Below are 21984 nucleotides of genomic sequence, written 5' to 3' on the forward strand. Positions count from 1 at the left end.
TGAAACAAGGTGGGTGACATTGCTGGCACAGGACCTACTACACCATCTAGTTCCGGAAGTCATGGTAGCAGGTAGACTATAAGATTTTAGAGGTTCCACTCTGCTGCCAGGCTGGAACTATCCCACTTAACAGATGTATGACACTGTATAGACTTCTGAACTTCACTGTGCTGCAGTTTCCCCGCCTGCCTTATAATTGTTATGAGGGTTAAATGTGCTAATACATACCAAGTATATAGAACTTGATATGTCTGGAACTCTGCTCTGGATAAACATCTTCAAAAGAATGTTAGCCGCTCACATTTTCTCCATACATGGAAGAGATGGAATCTGAGATATCCTTCAAAGAATGACTATGGCTATAGACGTGGAGAAAGATGACTTGTAGCCACAGGCAGCATGTGACAAAGGGCCTGCCTGGATGGAAACGCAAAGTGAGTGAGGTAAGCATTTTTGCCTGTGGGATGACATATCATAGGCCAAGCGGCTATTGAGTAAGAGGTTCTTAAAAGTAAGCCAGAGGTAGATCAGGAGGGACCTTGAGTCATAAGCTAAAGTAGAGGGACACTGAAGGATTTGGGGAGAAAGGACTTGATCAAAAATTTCCCCTAAGGAAAATTAACTTATTGGCAGTTTATGTGAAGGATTGGACAGAGAAGAGACCTGAGGTAGGGCAAGTTGTTAGGAAGGTATGGGCAGATCCCCTGTGGATTCAAGTGTTCAAGGCGAGTGAGAAGGATGCTAATGATGAATAATAGGAGAGGAACAGGGTGGAGGACCTCACAGAGGTTCTTAACTCGTGTACAGTTTTGTACATGAGAGGCTGAAGGTGTGGCCATCATTAATAGACACAGGAATTGGAGGAAATAAGATGGTAGGTTCAACATGGTCCAAATAGAGCTGTAAATCACCACGCCTCTGTACAAGCTGGCAGGCTGGTCCCAAAATTTATGTGCAAATCCAACAGGAACAGCCCAGACAGTCTTGAAAAGAAAGGAAAAAGTTGGGAAACTCATACTTTCTCATTTTCAAAACTGACTACAAAGTTGCAGTAATCAAGAAGTGTGGTGGTGACTTCAGGGCAGGCCTGTAGATGAACGGAACTGAGTTCAGAGAGGAGAAACCAGCCTCCACATTTACAGTTGTTTGAGTTTATATAGCGGGGCTGAGATTGCTGAGTGGGACAACTGGAAAGCAGCATATAAAGCAATGGCGTTATAACTTTACACCATATAAAACAGACTTAGATCCAATGTAAGTGTAAATGCTAGATACTGTAAAACTCTTAGCATGAAACAGATTATGACCTTGGATTAAGAGACAGTTTCTTAGACATGACATCAAGAACATAAGCAACAACAGCAAAAATGGGTAGGTAAAACCAGACTGTCAAAAGTTAAAACTTTTTTCTTTTTTAGATTATAATTATAACAATACTCCCTTCCCTTTCCTCCCTCCAACTCCCAGTATCCTTCCCTTGCTTTCTTTCAAATTTATGGCCTCTTTTTTCACTAATTGTTATTACATGTATGTATGTCCAAGTATATATATAGATATTCCTAAATAAAACCTGTTCAGTCTGTATAGGTTACTCGTATGTATGTTTCCAGGGCAAATGTGTACTTCAAGTGACACTATCACGAAAGTGCAAATGTAATCCACAGAATGGGAGTGAACCCTTGTCGGTCATGAACCTGACCATGGACTGGTGCCTGGAATATACTACGAATTATTACATCGCAGTGGTAAAAAGCCAACCCAGTTTAAAAATGGACAAAGGACTGGACTAGACAGTGCTTTGATGATGTCCCCATGTCTGATAAACACAGAAATAGATACTTGACTTCATTAGTCATCAAGGAATTAATTACAAATAGGGCCACAGTGACAGGGCTGTAGCTCCATGGCAGAGTTTAGGCAGGAGGCCTAAGGTCTCTGGGGTTGGATAAAATAGGATAGTATACCTTACCCATCAAGGTTGTATTTCTATATTTAAGAATATATATTTATATGCATATATACATATATGCATATAACAACAGTTAATGAAAAAAGAAGCCATGAATTTGAAAGAGAGCAAGGAGAGTTTGGAGGCAGAAATGGGAAGAGAAAAATGACGTAATCATATTATAATCTTGATAAATAATACAAAAAACTAAAAGAAAAATGTAAGTTTTGACAGAGAATCTTATAGTAAATAAATTAAAACAAAGCACAGAACAGCGTACATGAAATGCAAATAAAGTAAATACTAAGTATTTGCCTCATTTCTTTAAAAAATTTTAGTTCTTGAAAATGAAGAATAGCTATTTTAATTTAAAATAAACCAATACAGAAGATAAGTGTTGACAAGAATGTGAAGACAATTTGAGCACTCAAACAGTGCTAGTGGAAATGTAAAATGATGCAGCCACTGTGGAAAAAGTCTGGCATTTCTCAAATGCTTAAACATAGAGATATCACATGACCCAGTAGATAAGCGCGCACACACACACACTCACACATGCCTAGGAGAATTAAAAATATGACTACCCAAAGAATTAGGCTTGAATGAGCAGAGTAGCGTTATTCATATTAACCAAAGAGTAGAAATTATCCAGATACCTATTAGTTTATGAATAGAGAAGCACAAAGTGAAATAAATATTTGTAGATTAAAAAGGAATTAAGAGCCAGGTGTGATATTGCATGCCTGTAATATCAGCACTTGGGAGGTGGAGGCAGGATTAGGAGGTGTTCAAGGCCACCCTTGGCTACATAGTGAGTTTTAGTCCAGCCTGAACTAAACAAGACCGTGTCAATCCCCACCAAAGAAAATACGATACTAATTCATATGATAACACAGATAAACCTTGAAAACACTATGCTAAGTGAAAGAATCTAGACACAAAAGACCACATATTTTGTCATTCTACTTTTATAAGGACAAAATTAGATAAACCTCTAAAAATAGAAATTAGAGCGGTGCTTTCCAGGGTTTGTGGTTTGGAGCATGGTAGAATGAGTAGTGACTGTACTCACAAGGTTTCCTCTGTGCCTGATAAAAAGTCCTAAGATGCCTTGTAGTTATGGCTACACAGTTCTGTGGCAACATTAAAAAATATTGTACACTTTAAGTGCAAGAATTGTATGATATCAATTGTTTTAAATATACTGTGTGTACATGTTATATGTATATTGCTGTGTGTTTGTGTGCACATGTGCGTGCGTGCCTGCTGGAAGTCAGCCTATGTGTCTGATGAGCCCTTGTGGTTTCAAGACAGGTTCTCAGTGAGCCTGTAGATTGAAAATGAGGCTAGGCTCCAGGGATCTTCCTGTTTCTGTTTCCCCAGCACTAGATAACAAGTACATGCCACCACTCCTCGCTTTTTTCATGAGTTCTGGGGATCTAACTCAGGTTCTCATCCTCACCCACTAAACTGTTTCCTTAGCCGCTGTCTTAAGTATACTTTCAAAATAGCTGTTACTGGAGCTTTAAGCGGCTGGAGATCTTGGTAGAACCAGCTGCTAGGTGCTTTTAAGACATTTCAGGGGCTGGAGAGATGGGTCAGAGGTTAAGAGCACTGACTGCTCTTCAGAGGTCCTGAGTTCAATTCCCAGCAACCCACATGGTGGCTCACAGCCATCTGTAATGAGATCTGGCGCCCTCTTCTGGCCTGCAGGCATACATGGAGGCTGAACACTGTGTGCATAATAATAAATAAATCTTTTTTAAAAAAAGACATTTTGAAGGCTAACAGAGAAAAGGCTTTTGGACGGGCAACTCAGCCAGCTCTCTCCTGAGAACAGAAAGTAGACTGCAAGAATCATAGGGGCCCTGACATGGGTAAAATTTTGACAGTGCTGACAGGAAGGAAGAAACAAAGCTATTTCTTATCCAAGATAAGTGAATCCTTTGAGATGCAGGGATAGACCATGAGAGAAGGAGCAACAGGAAAGAGAATCTAGAGCCCAGAGAAGGTAGCCTCGTGGAGAAGGGATCGAATGGAGGTCATTTTCCGGTAGAGACAAGAACTATGGGAATGTCCTCACTCACTACACAGAGCCTCAACCACTTACCTCCAGTATGAGTTTAAAAGATTCACCTCAAACTTTTTATCAGCGACTCGTTACCCATGGGGAGAAAGTGGAGGTGAAGGGGGAGGTTCTCATTTATTTAATAAATTTCTATGTTTGCTATTTGGGGACGGGTGGTTTCGTTTTGAGACAGGGCCTTCCTCTATGGCTCTGACTGACCTGGTGCTCCCTGCGCACCCAGGCTGGTCCCACCCTGGCATAGCGCTCTTCCTGCCTCTGCCTCCCACGTGCTAGGATTACAAGTGTGCACTACTACACCATCTGGTGTTGGATTTTTTTATTATATCAAGAATATCCTTTCATCCCAGTTTGTTTTTCTTTTGAGGCAGGCTCTTACCACATAGCTCAGGCTACCCTACATTCACTACCCTGCTGAGAGTTTTATTTGAACAGACAGTGTAAGAAATGCAATTGTTTATCAATTGGAAATAAAGGATTGCCGAGTTATAATGACTGAGTGGTCTTTGGTAATCTATAAATGTTTATGGAATTTTATGATCTGGAGCTGTAAACAGAACTGTAGTGAAAGCAATTCTTTTGAATTCTCAGCTTACTATAATAGAGGAGGACAGATAATGTGGACACCGTGGTTTTAATTCAAAGGCCTTACTTATGTTGGCAAGGCAAAAATGACCATTTGTGAGGCAGTTAAGGATGCTTGTCAGAGTTTCTGAAATCATTAGCCATATTCTCTGGAAGAAAACAGGTGAGCTGTTGGCTTGGAAACAGGAAGTGATCGGGCAATCAGTTGTTTTGTTTGTGGTTTTTGTTTTGTTTTGTTTTGTTTGTTTTTGTTTTTTTGAGACAGGGTTTCTCTGTATAGCTTTGGAGCCTGCCCTGGATCTTACTGTAGACAAGGCTGGCCTCGAACTGCCTCTTCCTCCCAAATGCTGGGATTAAAGGGTGTACCACCACCGCCAAGCCAGAAATCAGTTTTAACTGGAATAAACAGCAAGCACAAGCCAAGCAGTGTGACTCTGTGAGTTACAGACCTGCCAGATCTACAGCATGAGTTCCAGGACAGAGAAGGCTGTTACACAGAGAAACCATGTTTTGAAAAACAGAGAGAGAGAGAGACAGAGACAGAGACAGAGAGAGAGACAGAGAGAGAGACAGAGAGACAGAGAGAGAGACAGAGAGAGAGACAGAGAGAGAGACAGAGAGAGAGACAGAGAGAGAGAGACAGAGAGAGAGAGAGGAAGAAGGAGGAGAAGGAGGAGGAGAGAGGAGGGAAAGTAGGGAGGACGAGGGAAAGCAAGCACAATAAGGACATGGGAAGACAAAAAACTGTAGCAGCGAAAGTCGTTCAGCGTCTTAAATGTAAAATCGTTCCAGGCATTTGCTTTTCAAACCTCCAAAAGTGGCCATGCTTAGGAATAACTGAAGTGCAATGCAGACAGACACCACTCTTGTTGAAACCAGAATGAAAGATAATGTCAGAGAATTAGGACAGTCCTTGGAGACAGTGAGGTAGGTTTTGTCTTTTTTTTTTCAATTCTGTAAACCCATTGCCAACCTTGTACCTGCCTAGCATATAGTAAGCATTCAATTAGCATTCATTTGTTGGATGAACGGACGGACGGACAAACATTATAGCACTTAGCAGTGTTTTGAACTTTCCTGTCTTCTACCCCTACTGAACCATCAACACCATCAGGTTTAGGTCTTTGCCTGTCTTCTTTTTACCCCCTTTGGTTTTGGGAGACAGGGGTCTCACTGTGAAGTTGCAGCTAACCTGCTAATTCACTGGTAGCCCAGGTTGGCCTGAAATATTGGGCAATTCTCTTGCTTCAGTCTCCTGTGTATTAGGGTTAGAAGTATATGTTATCACTAGTATAGGAAATAATAGGTACTTGACTCTGGGTTTAAGTGAGTGAACAAATCCTGAACCCCAGAGAATAATGACAAGGAAAGAAAAAAGGAAAAAAAAAATGAAGCAGAAGCTAAAAGCCTCAAGGGAGGTGAAAGACTATTTCATAGGTCTATAGACAAGAATTTTAATAGTATTTGTTTAATATAAGCAAATGATATTGACTTCAAAGTGGAGATATGAGGGTAGGCATACTGGCACAAGCCTATAATTTCAGTGCTCGGGAAGCTAAAGCAGGAAGTTCCCAGACCAGCCTGGGCTACATAGTGAGACCATATCTCAAAAAACCAAACCAAACAAACTGTGTGTGTGTGTGTGTGTGTGTGTGTGTGTGTGTGTATCCCACACCAAAAGAAAAGCAATGAGAGGAGGGGTATGAACTTGGAAATGGTAATTTGTCCACATAGCCCCATTCACAGTCCCCCTCACCCCTAGCCATCTGCCTACCCCTCTCAAGTTTTTCCAGATTGACCTGGTCTTGCCTAGAGAGCTTCCATGTCCCTTGTGCCATTCCCTCTGCTGCTAGGCTTTGTGATTTTGTTCTTACATGCAACATCAAAAATCAGTACACCTTTTAGCAAGATCAGTACTTATAGATCTCCAGGGCTCCCATTTGACCGTCAGATCAGATGAAAAGCTGCCTAGTTTTCCATGTCCACCATTCAGCTTTCCGTAAACTGAGGTGTGTTCAGTGAACGAAATGCCTTCCCTTTTTCAAAGCTTCTGATTACTGTTTTCTTTACCCATCCAGAGCCCGTTTCATCTGAACTCCCTGAAGACTCATTTTCCCTACAGCTCTAAGGAAGACAACTGTTCCAGAAACACCTCCCTTCTTTTCCTTCCTCTCTCCTAATTACCAGTCATGAACATTATAGGTATCTTCTTTTCTTGGGTATCGCTCCATGTTGCTCTATTAATTCTGGCATGGAAGTTCCTTTCAAGTCCTGTCTTTCTTGTGGCCGTGGCCTGTGGATGGTTGTAAAATCAGCCTTCAGTGTATTCCACACTAGAGTTCACTTATCTCTAAGATGAACTTCTAATTGTGCCACCAACACACACAGCATGCACATTGCCTGTGTACATGCACGCACATAATGTTTGCGACATTGCACACGCTTTACATAAAAAGCCAGGCTCACTTATTTCTGACTTTCTGTACCTCCACTCGCAGTTTGTAGCCTGTATGACACATAGATTCTCTTCTCCGAACTCCTCTCCTCTTCGTGCCCTCCAGAACCATTCTGCAGCCAACTCCCCTAACTTTATCCCACCAGCCTTCAACTTCCTTTTTCTGCTGTGCTTTTTGTTTGATCATTTCTGGAGATCAAATTCAGGTCTTATATCTGCTACCTTCCATGCCTTAAAAAGATTTTAAATTTTTTAATTAAATTTATTTATGGTATTGGGGGAGCACACATGTGCCATAACTGCTTATAGAGGTCAGAGGACAACTTTCAGGAGTTGGTTCTGTTCTACTATGTGGGAACTGGGGATTGAACTCAGGTCCTCAGGCTTGGCTGCAAACGTCTATACCACTGGGCTACCTCACTGGCTTTAACAAAACATTTATTTCAAAATAATCACACATTCACAGGAGATTGTGAAGGGAAGTCCTGGGCACTTTCCTCCAGCTTTCCCTGGTGTGACAACTTGCACACAGTTACAGTACATCATCAAAATGAAGAAATTATTTTGGTATAGTTTATTGATTTCATTCACACTCCACCAATTATGCATACATTCATGTATGTGTGTCTATGAAATTTTATCGTATCTGAAGCCTCACATGACAACTATAATCAAAATACAGAACTATGCCATCACATGATTATGTCATCCTACCCCTGTCCTGTCATAGCCATCTATAACTCCTGGTAGTGACTGACCTCATCCCTCTGTAGTTAGGGTTTTACAACATTTATGAATGGAATCACACAGTGTATGTGTGTGTATATATATATATATATATTATATATATATTATATATAGTGTATGTGTGTGTATATATATTATATATATATATTATATATATATTATATTATATATATTATATATATATTATATATATATATATTAGATTGGCCTTATGTACTCAGCGTACTTTCCTTGTAATCCTCCCAAACTCTTTGCATATAATAATGGTTTGTTTATCATATTGATGAACAGTATTCCACTGCTATGGATGCTGGTTTGTTTAACCATTTGCCTATTAAAAAAGTACGTTTGGATTTTTTTCCAGTTAAAGCTATTTTGTGTAAAGATGCTACACACATCCATATACAAGTTCTTACATGAAAATCAGCCTTAACTTTCTGGAATAAATTGCCCAAGAGTGCAATTGCTAGCTCATATGGCAAGTCTATTTTTAGTTTTGACAGGAACTGCTAAATTATTTTCCAGAGTGGCTATACCATTTTACATTCCCACTAACAAGATATGTGTGATTTAGTCCCCACATCTTCACCAGGAATTATTATCACTGTTTCCTCCTAGCCATCTTGAGAGTTGGCTCATGTGTGTGTGGTGCGTCTCATCTTTCAGGACCTAAAGAGCCATTATAGCCCCTGTAGAGCCTTTTCCAGCCTCACCTGGAGAAGCTCACTTCTCTCTCCCTTGTGCCAAAACTCTGATACTTCATTTATCATTGCATTTTAATTATTTATTGTCAGAGTTTATGTAATCCCCTCTTATGAGCTACATGATGATACAGACCATGCCAGATTCCTCTTGACTCCTGGAGCAGCTGGGACTCCAGGTGCCATTATGGGCACCTAGTGGGTACTCAGTAAGTGTGTGCTAAGTGAAAGGAAGGAGTGGAAAGAATGGTAGCCCTCCCCTGCTAGAAACCTTTTTAAAACAGACATCACGCCTTCTGCTGTGTCTCCCAGCAACAGTTAATGGGGTGCTCTGTTTGTGTAGATGCTCAATAAATGTCGCTCAAACTCTTCAGGTGGCTTATCTTCCCTCTGCACCCATGAGATAAGCACATGAAAGAGAGAATAGACCAAAGAATCCTTGCATTAAGGATCATATGTCATAAATTTTGTAATATTCTTATAATCTTTACAATCACTCTGCATTCATCTGTGTGATGAGAAATCAAAACAAAATAGTCCTTTAAGTCAAAGAATGCCTCTGTGACCATCATTTTACTCCCTGGTTACATATGGATTGGGGAGGGCAGTGTTTTATGTTCCTGAATTCCTTTTGCCATCTCAGGAGGATCTGGGATTTTTCTGTTTTTCTGCACTGGTATAATTTGACATGTTGATTATGAAAGGGTCATTAACTTCAACATTTTTGATCACTTTTTGACTCTGTATTTTCTCAACTCTGAAGTCTGTTAATTTGCACTTGTTTATATGTCTCTGTAAGAGTCACTCCGGCCCTTGAGGACTGGACTATGTTTTGTCTGGAAAGTAGATTGTAAGCCCCTTGAGAGCAAGGACCTTATAATTCCTCGGAATGCATTCTGGACATTGTCAGTGTTCAATTAATGATAATATTGGAAGCCTGACTAAGGTTACCTGTCACACTGACATTTCCCTTTTCATCTGTAAGGCTGCATGCCCTCGGCAAATAGCAGTTAGGCTGATGTGATAGCATTGATTCTACTCAAAATTACACTATTACCCACCACAACTTGTTCTTTGGGGTACTTTCAAATTGTAGTTTTTGATCAGTTGATACTGTTCTCCTTATAATACTGTGAATGCATATGCACTGGGGAGGGCCGTATTTCAGAGGCCTCAAGTCCTTTGCAGAATGAAAAGTAAGTTGATACCATCTATGCTCTCAAGGCTTCTTGCCCCCATTGATAATTAGGTGATAAACTCCAGGTGTGATTGCTGTCTGACATTATCAGAAGGAAACCTTCATGACTATTCAATGTATATGTTTTATTACTCTAATTATAAAATGGAATAAATGTGTATACTATGCCCCATGGCTATGAGAGTTAACTAGATATATATGAAGTGTTCAGTGAAGTCTAAGTTCTGAAATAAAAAGGGCAAATTTGGTCATTGGTGATGGTGGAAGTAGAGGAATTGTCATTCTAAGTCAGGTTTATTAAAGTATAACACACATACAGCCAGGCTCACCCTTTAAGGTTGACAGTTTGATGTGATGGATAATTCAACTATCCCTCCAACACACTTCACTACCACTGCATAGCCCTAACTAAAGCGGATCTTTTTCTGACAATTTGTGTCCTTCCTCTTCCCAGTGTACTAAAGGAAGTGTACCAGGCCTTCAATCCTAAAGCAGTGGTTTTACAGCTGGGTGCAGATACCATCGCTGGGGACCCAATGTGCTCCTTTAACATGACGCCAGTGGGGATCGGCAAGTGTCTGAAGTATGTGCTTGAGTGGCAGTTGGCAACTCTGATTTTAGGAGGAGGTGAGTACAATGGAAAGTCACCAAGAGAGCTTGTCAGTCCTCCTCCACACTTATTAACATAGACGATAAGTCGATTTTTTGGATTGGATAGTACTAACCTGCCTATGGCCCAGAAGCCTAGGTCTATGAAATCGATTACTTCCCCAGCTGAGCATAGACTCTGGCCCATCCCTAGTCAGCTTGCCATGTGCTTTGACACCTAGGCACTCTGAAGTTTGTTTTAATTTGGAAATAAAGGTTAAGATTAGAACATTTGCTTAGCATACACAAGACTGTGTTCAAACCTGAGTATGGAATAAGAAAGAAGATGCCAGACAGTAATGGCGCACACCCTTAATCCCAGCACTTGGGAAGCAGAGACAGGCAGGCTGATTTCTGTGAGTTTGAGGCCAGCCTGGTCTAAAGAGTAAGCGTCAGTATAGCCAGTGCTACACAGAGAAACCCTGTCTTGGAAAAATAAAAAAACCGAAACAACAAAACCAAAACCAAAAGGAAGAAGAAATTAGAGGATGTCAGTCCCCGAAGACTGTGAACCCTCTTCTGTCAGAGAAGCCATTATTCTCTTCTTACCCATTCTGTTTCAGAAACATCAATGAAATTCTATCTCTACTCATTCATGAATAGTAAATACATGAATTAATTGAATATCTAAGATGAAGTCAAGAATTACTCGTTTTCCCTAAAGCATGATTTTGTTATAAGGAAGCAAACTTGAGAGAACCATAGTCTCTTGAGCATTCTTGCACCCCTTACTGATGTTAACATTCTTTAACTAACAGAATGCTAGGTCTGTTGGATAGAAGCATTGATGTGTTTGGAACCGTGCCCAACCTCAGTCATCTTTATAGATGCTTTAGGATGAGATCTTCTGTCTCTTCACCAGCCACAATATTTATTTCATTGGATCAATAAATTGGTGTATTTAAACATGGTCAAGTGGATTGAGATTAAAATGCACATATATGTCACCAGCCATAGTGGCACATGTGTATAATCACAGTACTTGGGAAATAGAATCAAGAGGATTGGGAGTTATGAGCTATCGTGGATTACACAAGACCTTATCTCAAAAATGTACCAAAAGAGTACATATATGTAGGCTAGAGAGATTTCTCAGTGGTTACAGACTCTTGCTGCTCTTGGCAAAGAGCCAAGGTTTGGTTCCTGGCCCCCAAATGGCAGCTCAACCCTTCGTAACTCCAGTTACAGGGTATCTAATACCCTCATCTGGCCCCTGTGGGCACCCAGCATATACATGGTATATGTACATACATGGAAGCAAAATACTCATGCACATAAAATTTTTGTAAAGAAATTAAATGCATAGATGATGACCAAGCTAATAGTTTTATCACCCTCTTGTAAACTCCAAATCCAGGTAAACTCTGGGCAGGCCTTAGGTCAACAAGTGAGCATACAGCACAAATAAAGCAACCTGGTCCTTGGGAGTCTTCAAACCTCAGAGGGATCAAAATTAAAACTGATTACAAGAGACGCTCTCTTATGAAAAGCTGGCAAGAAGCTTATTAACTTCACCTCCAGAAAAAGATAAAATTGATAAGCATTACATGGCATATTACTTTCCATAAACACTAAGGATAGAGATTATGATACAGGTCCAGCTGGGGGGAAAGACCTTTCTCCAACAGACACCTGGAAGAATTTAACTTTTGTCTGAGGCTACAGCCTTCTTTTGAAGAGTCTTACCATTAGCTCAAATCCTTTTGCATTTTTAACCGAAAGCTTGGCTCTTGAATATGTAAGTATAACTCTTCTTATGCAATATGTGTATTCCTGAAAATGCCTGCGCATGAGTGGTGTGTTTGCAGATAAGTCATATCATGTGTATACTAGAGATAACATACTCCTTAAATAAAACCTATAGTTATTCTTTTTTAAATTAATAACTATGCCAAATAGGTCTGCCTTGCAGACTAATTTCCCATGCCAGGAATGTTTAAAGTAATATCTAAACCGTACAGCTGAAATTCTCTGCTCTTAACACATAGACAATTAGCAGAGATGGCTGCATTCTTAAGCTTCCTCAGACCAGTCCCACTGAGGCCTGAAGGACACGCTCCAGAAACCCTAGCCTCCCTAACTTTTGAAATAGTAGGAAAGCTCAAGAAAAGGGTAACAGCAGGTCCCAGTTTATATATGTTAGCCCGTTGTGACAATGACTAGTGTCCTCTATTGCGCTTCAAAGTGCATCCTTTTGGATGATAATGTATATGGGCACCCTACCTAAAATAGAGCTGATTTTATTTCCTGTGGTCTGCTCCGAGATTAGGAAATATTCCATTTTACCCTTAGACTCTTGGAATTCAGCTGAAGGCCAGCGTGTTAATGCTTGCATGGCAAAGCACATCCATTCAGCACAAAAATATGCTGATTATTAACCAGTGTGATATGGCTGCTGGGTGACTGTGACAGGACCTGACGCGGCGGGTCAGGGTGTCAATCATCAGTCCCTTCCTCGGCTCACTTTCTTTGATCTCTGCCACCAGGCTTGCATTTTGTGGTGAAAAGGACCGCTGATATTTAAAGAAGGAAGTCTGTTTCTGTCAGCACTTTCCTTTCCTTTTTCCTGGATGCCTTTAGGACTAGATCTGCCAATAGCTTTAAAATACAAATCACAGCCAGCAGTCACTTTATAGAATTGTTGCAAAATTCATCTGAGAAACCATCACAGTGGGTAGGTTACCTCCAGACATCTGGGTTCCAGGGTTCTCGGTCTCCCTGACGTCTCTTGGTGGAACTGAGGTGCTTGCCTTTCTCAGGTGCATTATTGCTGCGAGATAAGAGCCGCTTTAATCTGTGTTGCCCTTGAAATTATGAGTTCTACTCTGTGCATGATCTGGCTAGTCCACTAAAGTCTACCCACTAGGTGGTTTACAAATACCATTAAGGGATGCTTAAGGAAGATTCTGCAAGTTGGAGTTGTCTTTTTAGACCTTTTATTAAAACAGTTTTCTCTCCTTCCTTACCCTCTTCCTTCTCCTGTTTTGTGGCTATTCTTTCCTAACTTCACAATTCTTGATGGAGACAGGAGGCTATAACCTTGCCAATACGGCTCGTTGCTGGACATACTTGACCGGGGTCATCCTAGGGAAAACACTATCCTCTGAGATCCCAGATCATGAGGTAAGTAAGGCTCTGACAAGTCCTCTCTTCTTTAAGGGGAAGAGCTGAGTCATTCCACCTAATCAAAATCACGTCCTCACGACTCAATACCGTTCTGTTGAGAGACACTTCAACAACAATAACACACTGTTTGGCAGTATAGTGGACTCTTGTTCCAAAATAGCCAAGACCTTCTGCCTTTTTTTTAAACAAAAGCTCTCAAAGGCCAACAAACTTTAATTTCTCAATTAATTACAGAGACTGTGGGAAGGGGTCACCTGTTCCACAAAGAACTCTTTGGAATATGTGCATATTTTCAGCCCCTAGCCTCAAGAGGGAAGGGGCTCATTTTTAAATATAAAAGCTAAGTTTTGGTCTGATTTTAGGGGTGCCATAGGTGAGATGTGACACATATTCTTTGGTGGCCATCCTGTTCTCTCAATTGTCTTTGACTAATATAGAGTTCAGGAACTATAGTCACTAAGAAAGTCAAGTCTGGTGGGTTTCCAGCAATTCCAGGTACAGAGATTGGAGCTGGACCATCCGAACTGTGAAACATGTCAGCTGAACTGTTGCCATTTTCTCTAGTTATATGAGATGGCCTTTACAAAGAAGAGATGTCTGTTTGAGTTTTCTCAAAACAAGCAATAAAAGCTGTCTGGGACCTGTGGGTGTGCTAATAATCAGTAATTCAAAGGTGTATGTCATCTATGTACCCTATCGATTCCCACCTACTTCTCCCCCTGGCAGAGAGCACGTTATCACTGATGAGGATGTAGCCACAAACCTTAGACTGTGTAGCTTAAAATAACAGAGCAGTCTGTGAAGCCCTCCTTCTCCAGCTATTTCCCAAAGATGAGGGATAGTGCTTTGCTTGTAATGTTATGATTTCTGCCAAATGTATTGCTGTATACTTGAGAGCATTATGCTTTATGAAGTCACTATTATTTTTTTTTAAATTAGAAGTAACTTAAACTAATTTGCTTCCAATTTTCTTCTAACCATAGGTGAGGTATAATATGTAACTCAGAGAAACCACTCAATATGTCTAGAATACAAATAGAAGGCATGCTGTAATTTGAGACAATTTGCTAGTGTCAGGGTTAATGGAAGTCTCTTTTCTTGACTTGACTTACCTTTATTCAGTATTTGGAAGCTTAATGAAATATAAAGGTAAGTACTGTGAACAAATGTAATTGCTGTTATTGCTGTGGGAATATCTCAGATTGCATTGTAATTTAGAGCACCGGGACTCTAAAAACTGATCAGGTTATGTCAGAAAGCAGCCATAAGCTGTAGAAGTCTGAATTGAGAGTGAGTGTTGTGTTCCTCAGAAACAAAAGCAAATCTAATGATTCATCTGTATTAAAAGAGTGATAAAATTTTAATAAACACAAATATTGCCTTTGGTACCTGGAGAAGCTATGCGCAAGAACAGATGCAGGTTTAGCCTTATGGATCGAGATGTTCTGTCTTTCTATGGATTCATCCTGCAAGATGAAATGAGATGCGATGTGTGTCAAGTGCCTGAGACACAGTCCGTGGCATGGAACAGACATTTCAGAAATGCCAGTTCTTACTTCCCTTTTGCGTGTTCCACACTTCTTATACCCAGACATTTATGACTCTGTCATTCAGAAATCTGTCCAAACCCTTTGTGAATCCCTTCTGTCATATTCTTCTGGTATAAGAGATATGAGTCATCCAAGAAGGAACAAAGAAGAAAATTGAAATGACAGTATTCAGGTACAATGAGATATCATTTTAATGAAAATTGCCAAAAATAGACCACACAGTATGAAGGCATATATAAGTTTTGTGTCACAATACACAATTGCGCACAAATATCCTTGTGGTCTTCTGCAATCAGATCAACAAATGGTAGATAAAAATACTCTCTGTGTATCCAGTATTTGCTAGGAACTGTACTACTCTGTGTCTTAAAAGATGCAAAGGTCAGGAAGACCTTATGCCCTATCTTATGTGCCTGGAGAAGGCGGCTGTGTGCATGGGGAGCTGCGCCGGTGCACAGATATGATAATGCAGAACAGAGTGGGAGCTAGAAGGCCAGACAGGCCTGTTCACACCCCCTATCATCTCAGCAGTCTGGCCACTAAGGCGGGAGGACTGTGAGTTTGAAGCCAGCTTGGGCCACATAGCAAGTTCCAGGCCAGGCTCAGCCATTTAGGAGAACTTGTCTCGGTTTTATCAAATAAGTAAATAAATAAAAGGTAGGGACTGGAGAGATGGCTCAGTGATCCCAGCCACTGAAGACCCAGGTTCAGTTCCCAAACACCCATGTGGTAGCTTAAAGCCAGCTATAGCTTCAGGTCCAGGGAATCTGACACATTTTTTCTGTCATCTACGGACACCGGATATGTCAATGGTGCAGAGACATACATGCAAGCAAAACACCCTTACACGGAATTTTTTCCGAGTAACCAGAAGATAGTATGAACGGTGACTATGGAGATATGCATCAACTGTGAAGGGCATACAACGGAGAGCACAAAGTACCCTGCCCTCTGGGAGCCAAAAGAGGGACTTGAGAAATACAGTCAGCACAGTTACAAGGTCAACTATTGCAACAGTCAGCTACGGCCCAGCTGACCTCCTCACTATCTCTGCTCTCATTCTTGGACTTTATTCTTCCATCCCCTAGGACAATAATCATCCTCATCCTCTAAGTGCCCTTTCCCCACTTCTTTGCTGTCTTCCTAGGTCTAGCCGCAATCCCCGTGACTTTCAAAACCCTTTAGCCTAAATTAGCCAAGCCCTTTTGACCTATCCCTTTACTTCATCATTCATTTAGCAATTCATGGGGCCCCTACTACTTGCCAGGACATTTTCAGATCAGGATTCATATATACAAACAAGGTAAACCCAGTGTCCTCAAAAATACTACCCTCTAATCAAGGCTGCAAAGCAGTGTATTCAAATCCAGGACAGGCAGAGGGCAAAAGGGAACCCTTAACAGACCATTGAACTAAGTTGGGAGTTCTGGGGCACTCAGCAGGCTGAGTCAAGAGGAGCACAAGTTCAAGGGTAACTTGAGCTACCAACATAGCAAATTCAAGGACCAACCAGTGAGACGCTGAAACTTTGAACTGAATGTTCAGAACTGATTGAGAGTTTGCTAAGTGACGAAGACAGAGGTCTGTACAGTACACAAAGGGGACAGAAATGGAAAAGAACAGTAAGAAATGTACTGTGTGTATAACAGAACATGCAAGAGAATGGGAACACTTGGGACTTGGGACCAGATATGAAGAGTCTTAAATGCTGCACAGGTGAACCTACATTTTTTTTTCCTCTAGAAAAAATGATGCACTTGGTTTTTAGAGAGATTATTTGGTGCCAGAGAGATAGTACAGTTCAGTGGTTTTAAAAGCACTTGCTGTTCTTAGAGAAGAACAGCAGGTTTGGTTCCCAGCATCCATATTGTAGCCCACAACTGCCTAGAACTCCAGTTCCAGAAAGTATGGCACCTTCTTCTGACCTCTACAGAACCCAGACATGCATGTGGTATACATACAGTACATACATGAAAACAAAACACATATATGTAAGTTATGATAAGTAATCTAATATTTTAATTGAGAAAGCTTATTTCTTAGAAAATAGGAGGTAGGCTGCTAAGGGGATAAACTTGAAAGTCATACAACTAAGTTAAGAGGTTCAAGTATACCCCTAGCACATTTAGTCAGAACGTTTGTGAGCAGAAGTATTACAGATTCGGGTTGTCTTGTTTTGTTTTTTTGATAACTAACAACTGTATATAAATAATGAGATTTCCCAGGGTATGGAATAGGAATGTAAAGAATTCATTTGTCAAATATACCATCTACATAGAGTTTGAAGATAACTTTACTGAATATTTAATTGTTTTTGCATAAAACAATATAAGGTATGGTTATTACCGCATCTGATATCAGATTAACACTAAAAATATTTTAGATTTTGGAACATTTTGGATTTCAGATTGAAGATTCTCAAACTATACTCTTTTTCTGGTCACCTGTGTCTGGTTGTCTATTTTAAGTTTTTTGTGTTTAGCAAAGTATTAAGCACCCACCTAACTGATTTTCCATCATTAAATAATTAAAATAAATAAGCAAGAAGGTATTTTAATAATATTTATCAGCAGTCACATAAAAGATTTGTTTTCAAGATGAGAGTAATAGAAATATAATATAGTCTCTCTGGGAGTATAAGTCAACACCTAGCACCAACTTCCTGTCTTTTTCAAGAAGTGCCATGTATCTAAACCATGAGAAAGCCATCTATCCCAAAAAAATTCTGTATTGCCATGCAGGGAAGGGATCTGAGAAAGCAAGCCCAGCACAGATTCTCCAAGCTTTTCTGGGTGGCTCTTGGCGCACAATCCTATAAAATGGGTGATGACATAAATCCAGCAATCAGGGAGCTGACATCAGTCTAGGAATTGGGAAACGAGGTTGGACAGACAAGCTAGGAGTAAAAAGACATCAGAACTAGGAAAGCTTAAGAGAAATGGAGCATACGGGTATGATTGGGCCCTGAAACTCTACCATGGGAAGCCCAAACATGACATGAACCCATAAAAAGGCCAGTACATGGATAAGTAGCACTATTACATGGAAAAATAGTCCGTAATCTAGTTTTACTATTTAGATCCCATGGTCTATGTTTGAGTAAAGCAGTTTTATGTACAAGTTGAACATTTATAATCCAAAATTCTGAAATCTGAAGTAACTTTTTTGTTTGTTTTTTTTTTATTGAGAAAAGGAAAAAAAAGTATCCGCCTACTCCCAGCCTCCCATTTACCTCCCCCTCCTCCCACCCTTGCCCCCTCCACCAAACTCCTCTCCCCCTCCCTCTCCAGTCCATAGTGCAGTCAGGGTTCCCTGCCCTGTGGAAAGTAACTTTTTTTTTGGCACAGTATGAAAGCTTCTTTTAGTCACATCAGCAATATTTTAAAAAAGCACATTATCAGGAACAGGTGTTAGACACAAAGCATCCTTGGAGGAAATCTTGTCCTTGGGACTGTAAACCTCAGACAAGTGGTTTCATCTTATGAATAGAAAGTTTCTGTCTCATTATAGCTATCATGGCCCTTCCTCTTCCTTTATTTCATCTGGTGACCAAATATACCTAATTAGTTCTCTGCACCTGCTGAACTATACTTTTTAGTACCTTCTTATGCAGCAGACATCATGGGGGTTGGGATCTAGCAAGCCTATCCATAAAGTTCAAAGTATAATATAACAGTCTTTGTCCATCAACATTAACCCATCTATTCCCTTGCTCATCATACACCCTGTGTATGACAAAGGTTCTGCTGTAGTCTTATACATTCCCATACTGTGCTTCCTTATCCCAGAGCTGTTCCTGAAGAGAATGATCCTTGTCTTGTGTGTGTGTGTGTGTGTGTGTGTATACATTATCATTATTATAAAAGAGATTGTGCAAAGCCCATATCCCACATAGCCAGCTACTTGAGAATCCTGTCTGTGCCCCAAGGGCAGCCAATACCAGGCTATCTGCCATTGACCTCCAGGAAGCCTAGTTCCATGGGACACGTAGCTCCCGTCTGGCATAATGACATATGTCATGTCACACAGACGACACTGGAGTTGGTGTGGCATTTCCCGGTTTTTTGTTTTTAAGACATAGCTCAAGGATATCTCGTTTCATAGTATGTAAGGACTTGAGCAGCAACCTGAAGAGACAAGGAAACAGCAGAACTACTAGGAAGAGGAGAAAAATGAGAATCTCAATAAAGATAAAATATTGTAACCAATCTAATGGATTAAGGGATATCATATCAGCTTCTAAAGCCACAGCCGAGTAGTCAAGGGACCCTTTAGAGGGTTGACTCTTGAAAGTAACTTTTTAAGCACAAACTTAATACACATAATCATCAAAATAATACACTATTTCACCAGACTGCTTTTCATAAAATGGTTAGGAAACTACCTTGTTCATATTAAGAAATACATGTAGCTATTAAAGTAAATTAAATTGATTTATATACAAACTGATGTTACTACTGTAAAAGTCTTTTGATAAAGTCCACTGAATTTATATGTATTTATTTGGAAGTAATAATGTCTTCATAGTTAATCTAGTCTTTGAACCCATTTACTTATATAGTCTTAAATTTTTAATTTTAGTTTAAACTACAATAGACAGGCCTTCAACAAATTTTGTTAAATTTACTCTTAAGTCATTTCATGGTACTGATTTTTTGTACATAGCATATCCTAAATAATTTCTAAGTGTTGCCAGAATATAGATCTTAAGTAGAATATTGATATTAAACAATATAACCTTGATCTTTGTTTCTTTTTTGTAATTAAATAGCATGTTCCTTGTACCTGAGCATGGCATCTATGAATTTAGAATTTTAAGTCCATTATACAATCTTTATACATTTTCTTTCTTTTTTCTTGTCTTACTGCACTGCTTGGAACTGTGGGTTAAGACCATCAGTACAGTGCTGAGTGGCAAAACAAAGTGAACATCCTATTCAAAGAGAGGAAGCACTTAATTTTCTCCTGTAAAGTGTGATGTTAACGAAAGTGCTTTTTTTCCAAGCATGTACTTTATTAGGAAAAGGAAGTTCTTCTCCATTTCTAATTAAAGATGCTTTTCTCACTAATGAACATAGAATTTTGTTAAATGTTTTTTCTTCGTCTGCTAAAATGATCATCTAGCATCCATTATTCTGTTTTAGTGACCTGCACTGACTTTTCTCTTGCAAAATAACTGCATTCCTGGGATAAGACCTACATGGTCATGATGCATTTGTTATCTTGTTGTTTATTCAGCTTGCTGAAACTTGGTCAAGGGTTATCGTGTTTTTTTTTTTTTGAGGTGGGAAGATACATGCCTTTAATCTAGATCTTGAAACAGGAAGACATGCCTAGGCTACACACTGTTGGAAGCCTATATACGAATATTGTTGCATAAATTCTTTTTTGTTATTTTTATTGATTTTATTGTATTTCCAATTTACTCGGGAGATCTTGCCTTTTTCTACTTCCCATGTAGATTAGATCCATATATGTCTCTTAGGGTCCTCATTGTTGTCTAGGTTCTCTGGGATTGTGATTTGTAGCCTGGTTTTCTTTGCTTTATGCTTTAAAACCACTTATGAGTGAGTACATATGATAATTGTCTTTCTGGGTCTCGGTTACCTCACTCAATATGATGTTTTCTAGCTACATCCATTTACCTGCAAATTTCAAAATGTCATTTTTTCCCTGCTGTGTAGTACTCCATTGTGTAAATGTACCACATTTTCCTAATTCATTCCTTGGTCGAGGGGCATTTAGGTTGTTTCCAGGCTCTGGCTATGACAAATAATGTCATATGTCCTTGTGTTATGATTGAATATCCTTTGGGTATATATCCAAAAGTGGTATTGTTGGGTGTTGAGGAAGGTTGTTTCCTAATTTTCTGAGAAATCTCCACACTGACATCCAAAGGGGTTATACCAGCTTGTATTCCCACCAGCAATGCAGAAGTGTTCCCTTTACCCCACATCCTCTCCAGCATAAGTTGTCATCAGTGTTTTTGATCTTGGTCATTCTTACAGATGGAAAATGGAATCTCAGAGCTGTTTTGATTTGCATTTCTCTGATGACTAAGGATGTTGAACATTTCCTTAAGTGTCTTTCAGCCATTTTAGATTCCTCTGTTGATAGTTCTGTTTAGGTCTGTACTCTATTCTTTTATTGGGTTATTTGTTCTTTTGATGACCAATTTCTTGAGTTCTTTGTATATTTTGGAGATCAGACCTCTATCTGATGTGGGGTTGGTGAATATCTTTTCCCATTCTGTAGGCTGCCGTTTTGTCTCATTGACCATGTCCTTTGCTTTACAGAATCTTTTCAGTTTCAGTAGGTCCCATTTATTAATTGTATCTGTAAGCGTCTATACTACTAGGGTTGTATTTAGGAAGTAGTCTCCTGTGTCAATGCATTCAAGTGTACTTCCTACTTTCTCTTCTGTGAGGTTCAGTGTGGCTGGCTTTATGTTGAGGTCTTTGATCCATTTGCACTTGAGTTTTGTGCATGGTGATAGATATGGTTCTATTTTCATTCTTCCTACATGTTGATATCCAGTTATACCAGCACCATTTGTTAAATATGCTTTCTTTTTTCCATTTGATATTTATTGTTTCTTTGTCAAAAATCAGCTGTTCGAAGGTGTGTGGATTAATATCCGGGTCTTCGATTCAGTTCCATTGGTCCCCCTGTCTATTTTTATGCCAATAGCAGGCCGTTTCCAGTACTGTAGCTCTGTAGTAGAGTTTGAAGTCAGGGATTGTGATGCCTCCAGAAGTTCTTTTATTGTACAGAATTGTTTTGGCTATCCTGGGTTTTTTGTTTTTCCATATGAAGCTGAATACTGTTCTTTCGAGGTCTGTTAAGAATTTTGATGGGCATTGCGATGAATCTGTAGATTGCTTTGGTAAGATTGCCATTTATGTTAATTCTACCTACCCATGGGAGCATGGGAGATCTT

At 39.8% G+C, this 21984-nt stretch overlaps 1 protein-coding gene across 2 annotated transcripts in view; it reads left to right on the forward strand.

Annotated features, from left to right (window-relative positions):
• Positions 1 to 21984, forward strand: part of Hdac8 (histone deacetylase 8) — a 264674-nt gene that overhangs the window by 86375 nt on the left and 156315 nt on the right. Inside the window, exons 8-9 of one of the 2 annotated variants that reach the window (XM_041644502.1) lie at positions 10175 to 10347; positions 13397 to 13491. The exons of the other annotated variant lie outside the window; for it this stretch is intronic. Coding sequence (XP_041500436.1) covers positions 10175 to 10347; positions 13397 to 13491 — 268 coding nt within the window. The remainder of the gene's footprint in view (positions 1 to 10174; positions 10348 to 13396; positions 13492 to 21984) is intronic. 2 annotated transcript variants of the gene reach the window in all.

Source organism: Microtus oregoni, unplaced genomic scaffold, assembly GCF_018167655.1.
Source record: "Microtus oregoni isolate MIOR12 unplaced genomic scaffold, Mior012 000097F_ref0000449, whole genome shotgun sequence".
Taxonomy (NCBI): Eukaryota; Metazoa; Chordata; class Mammalia; order Rodentia; family Cricetidae; genus Microtus; species Microtus oregoni.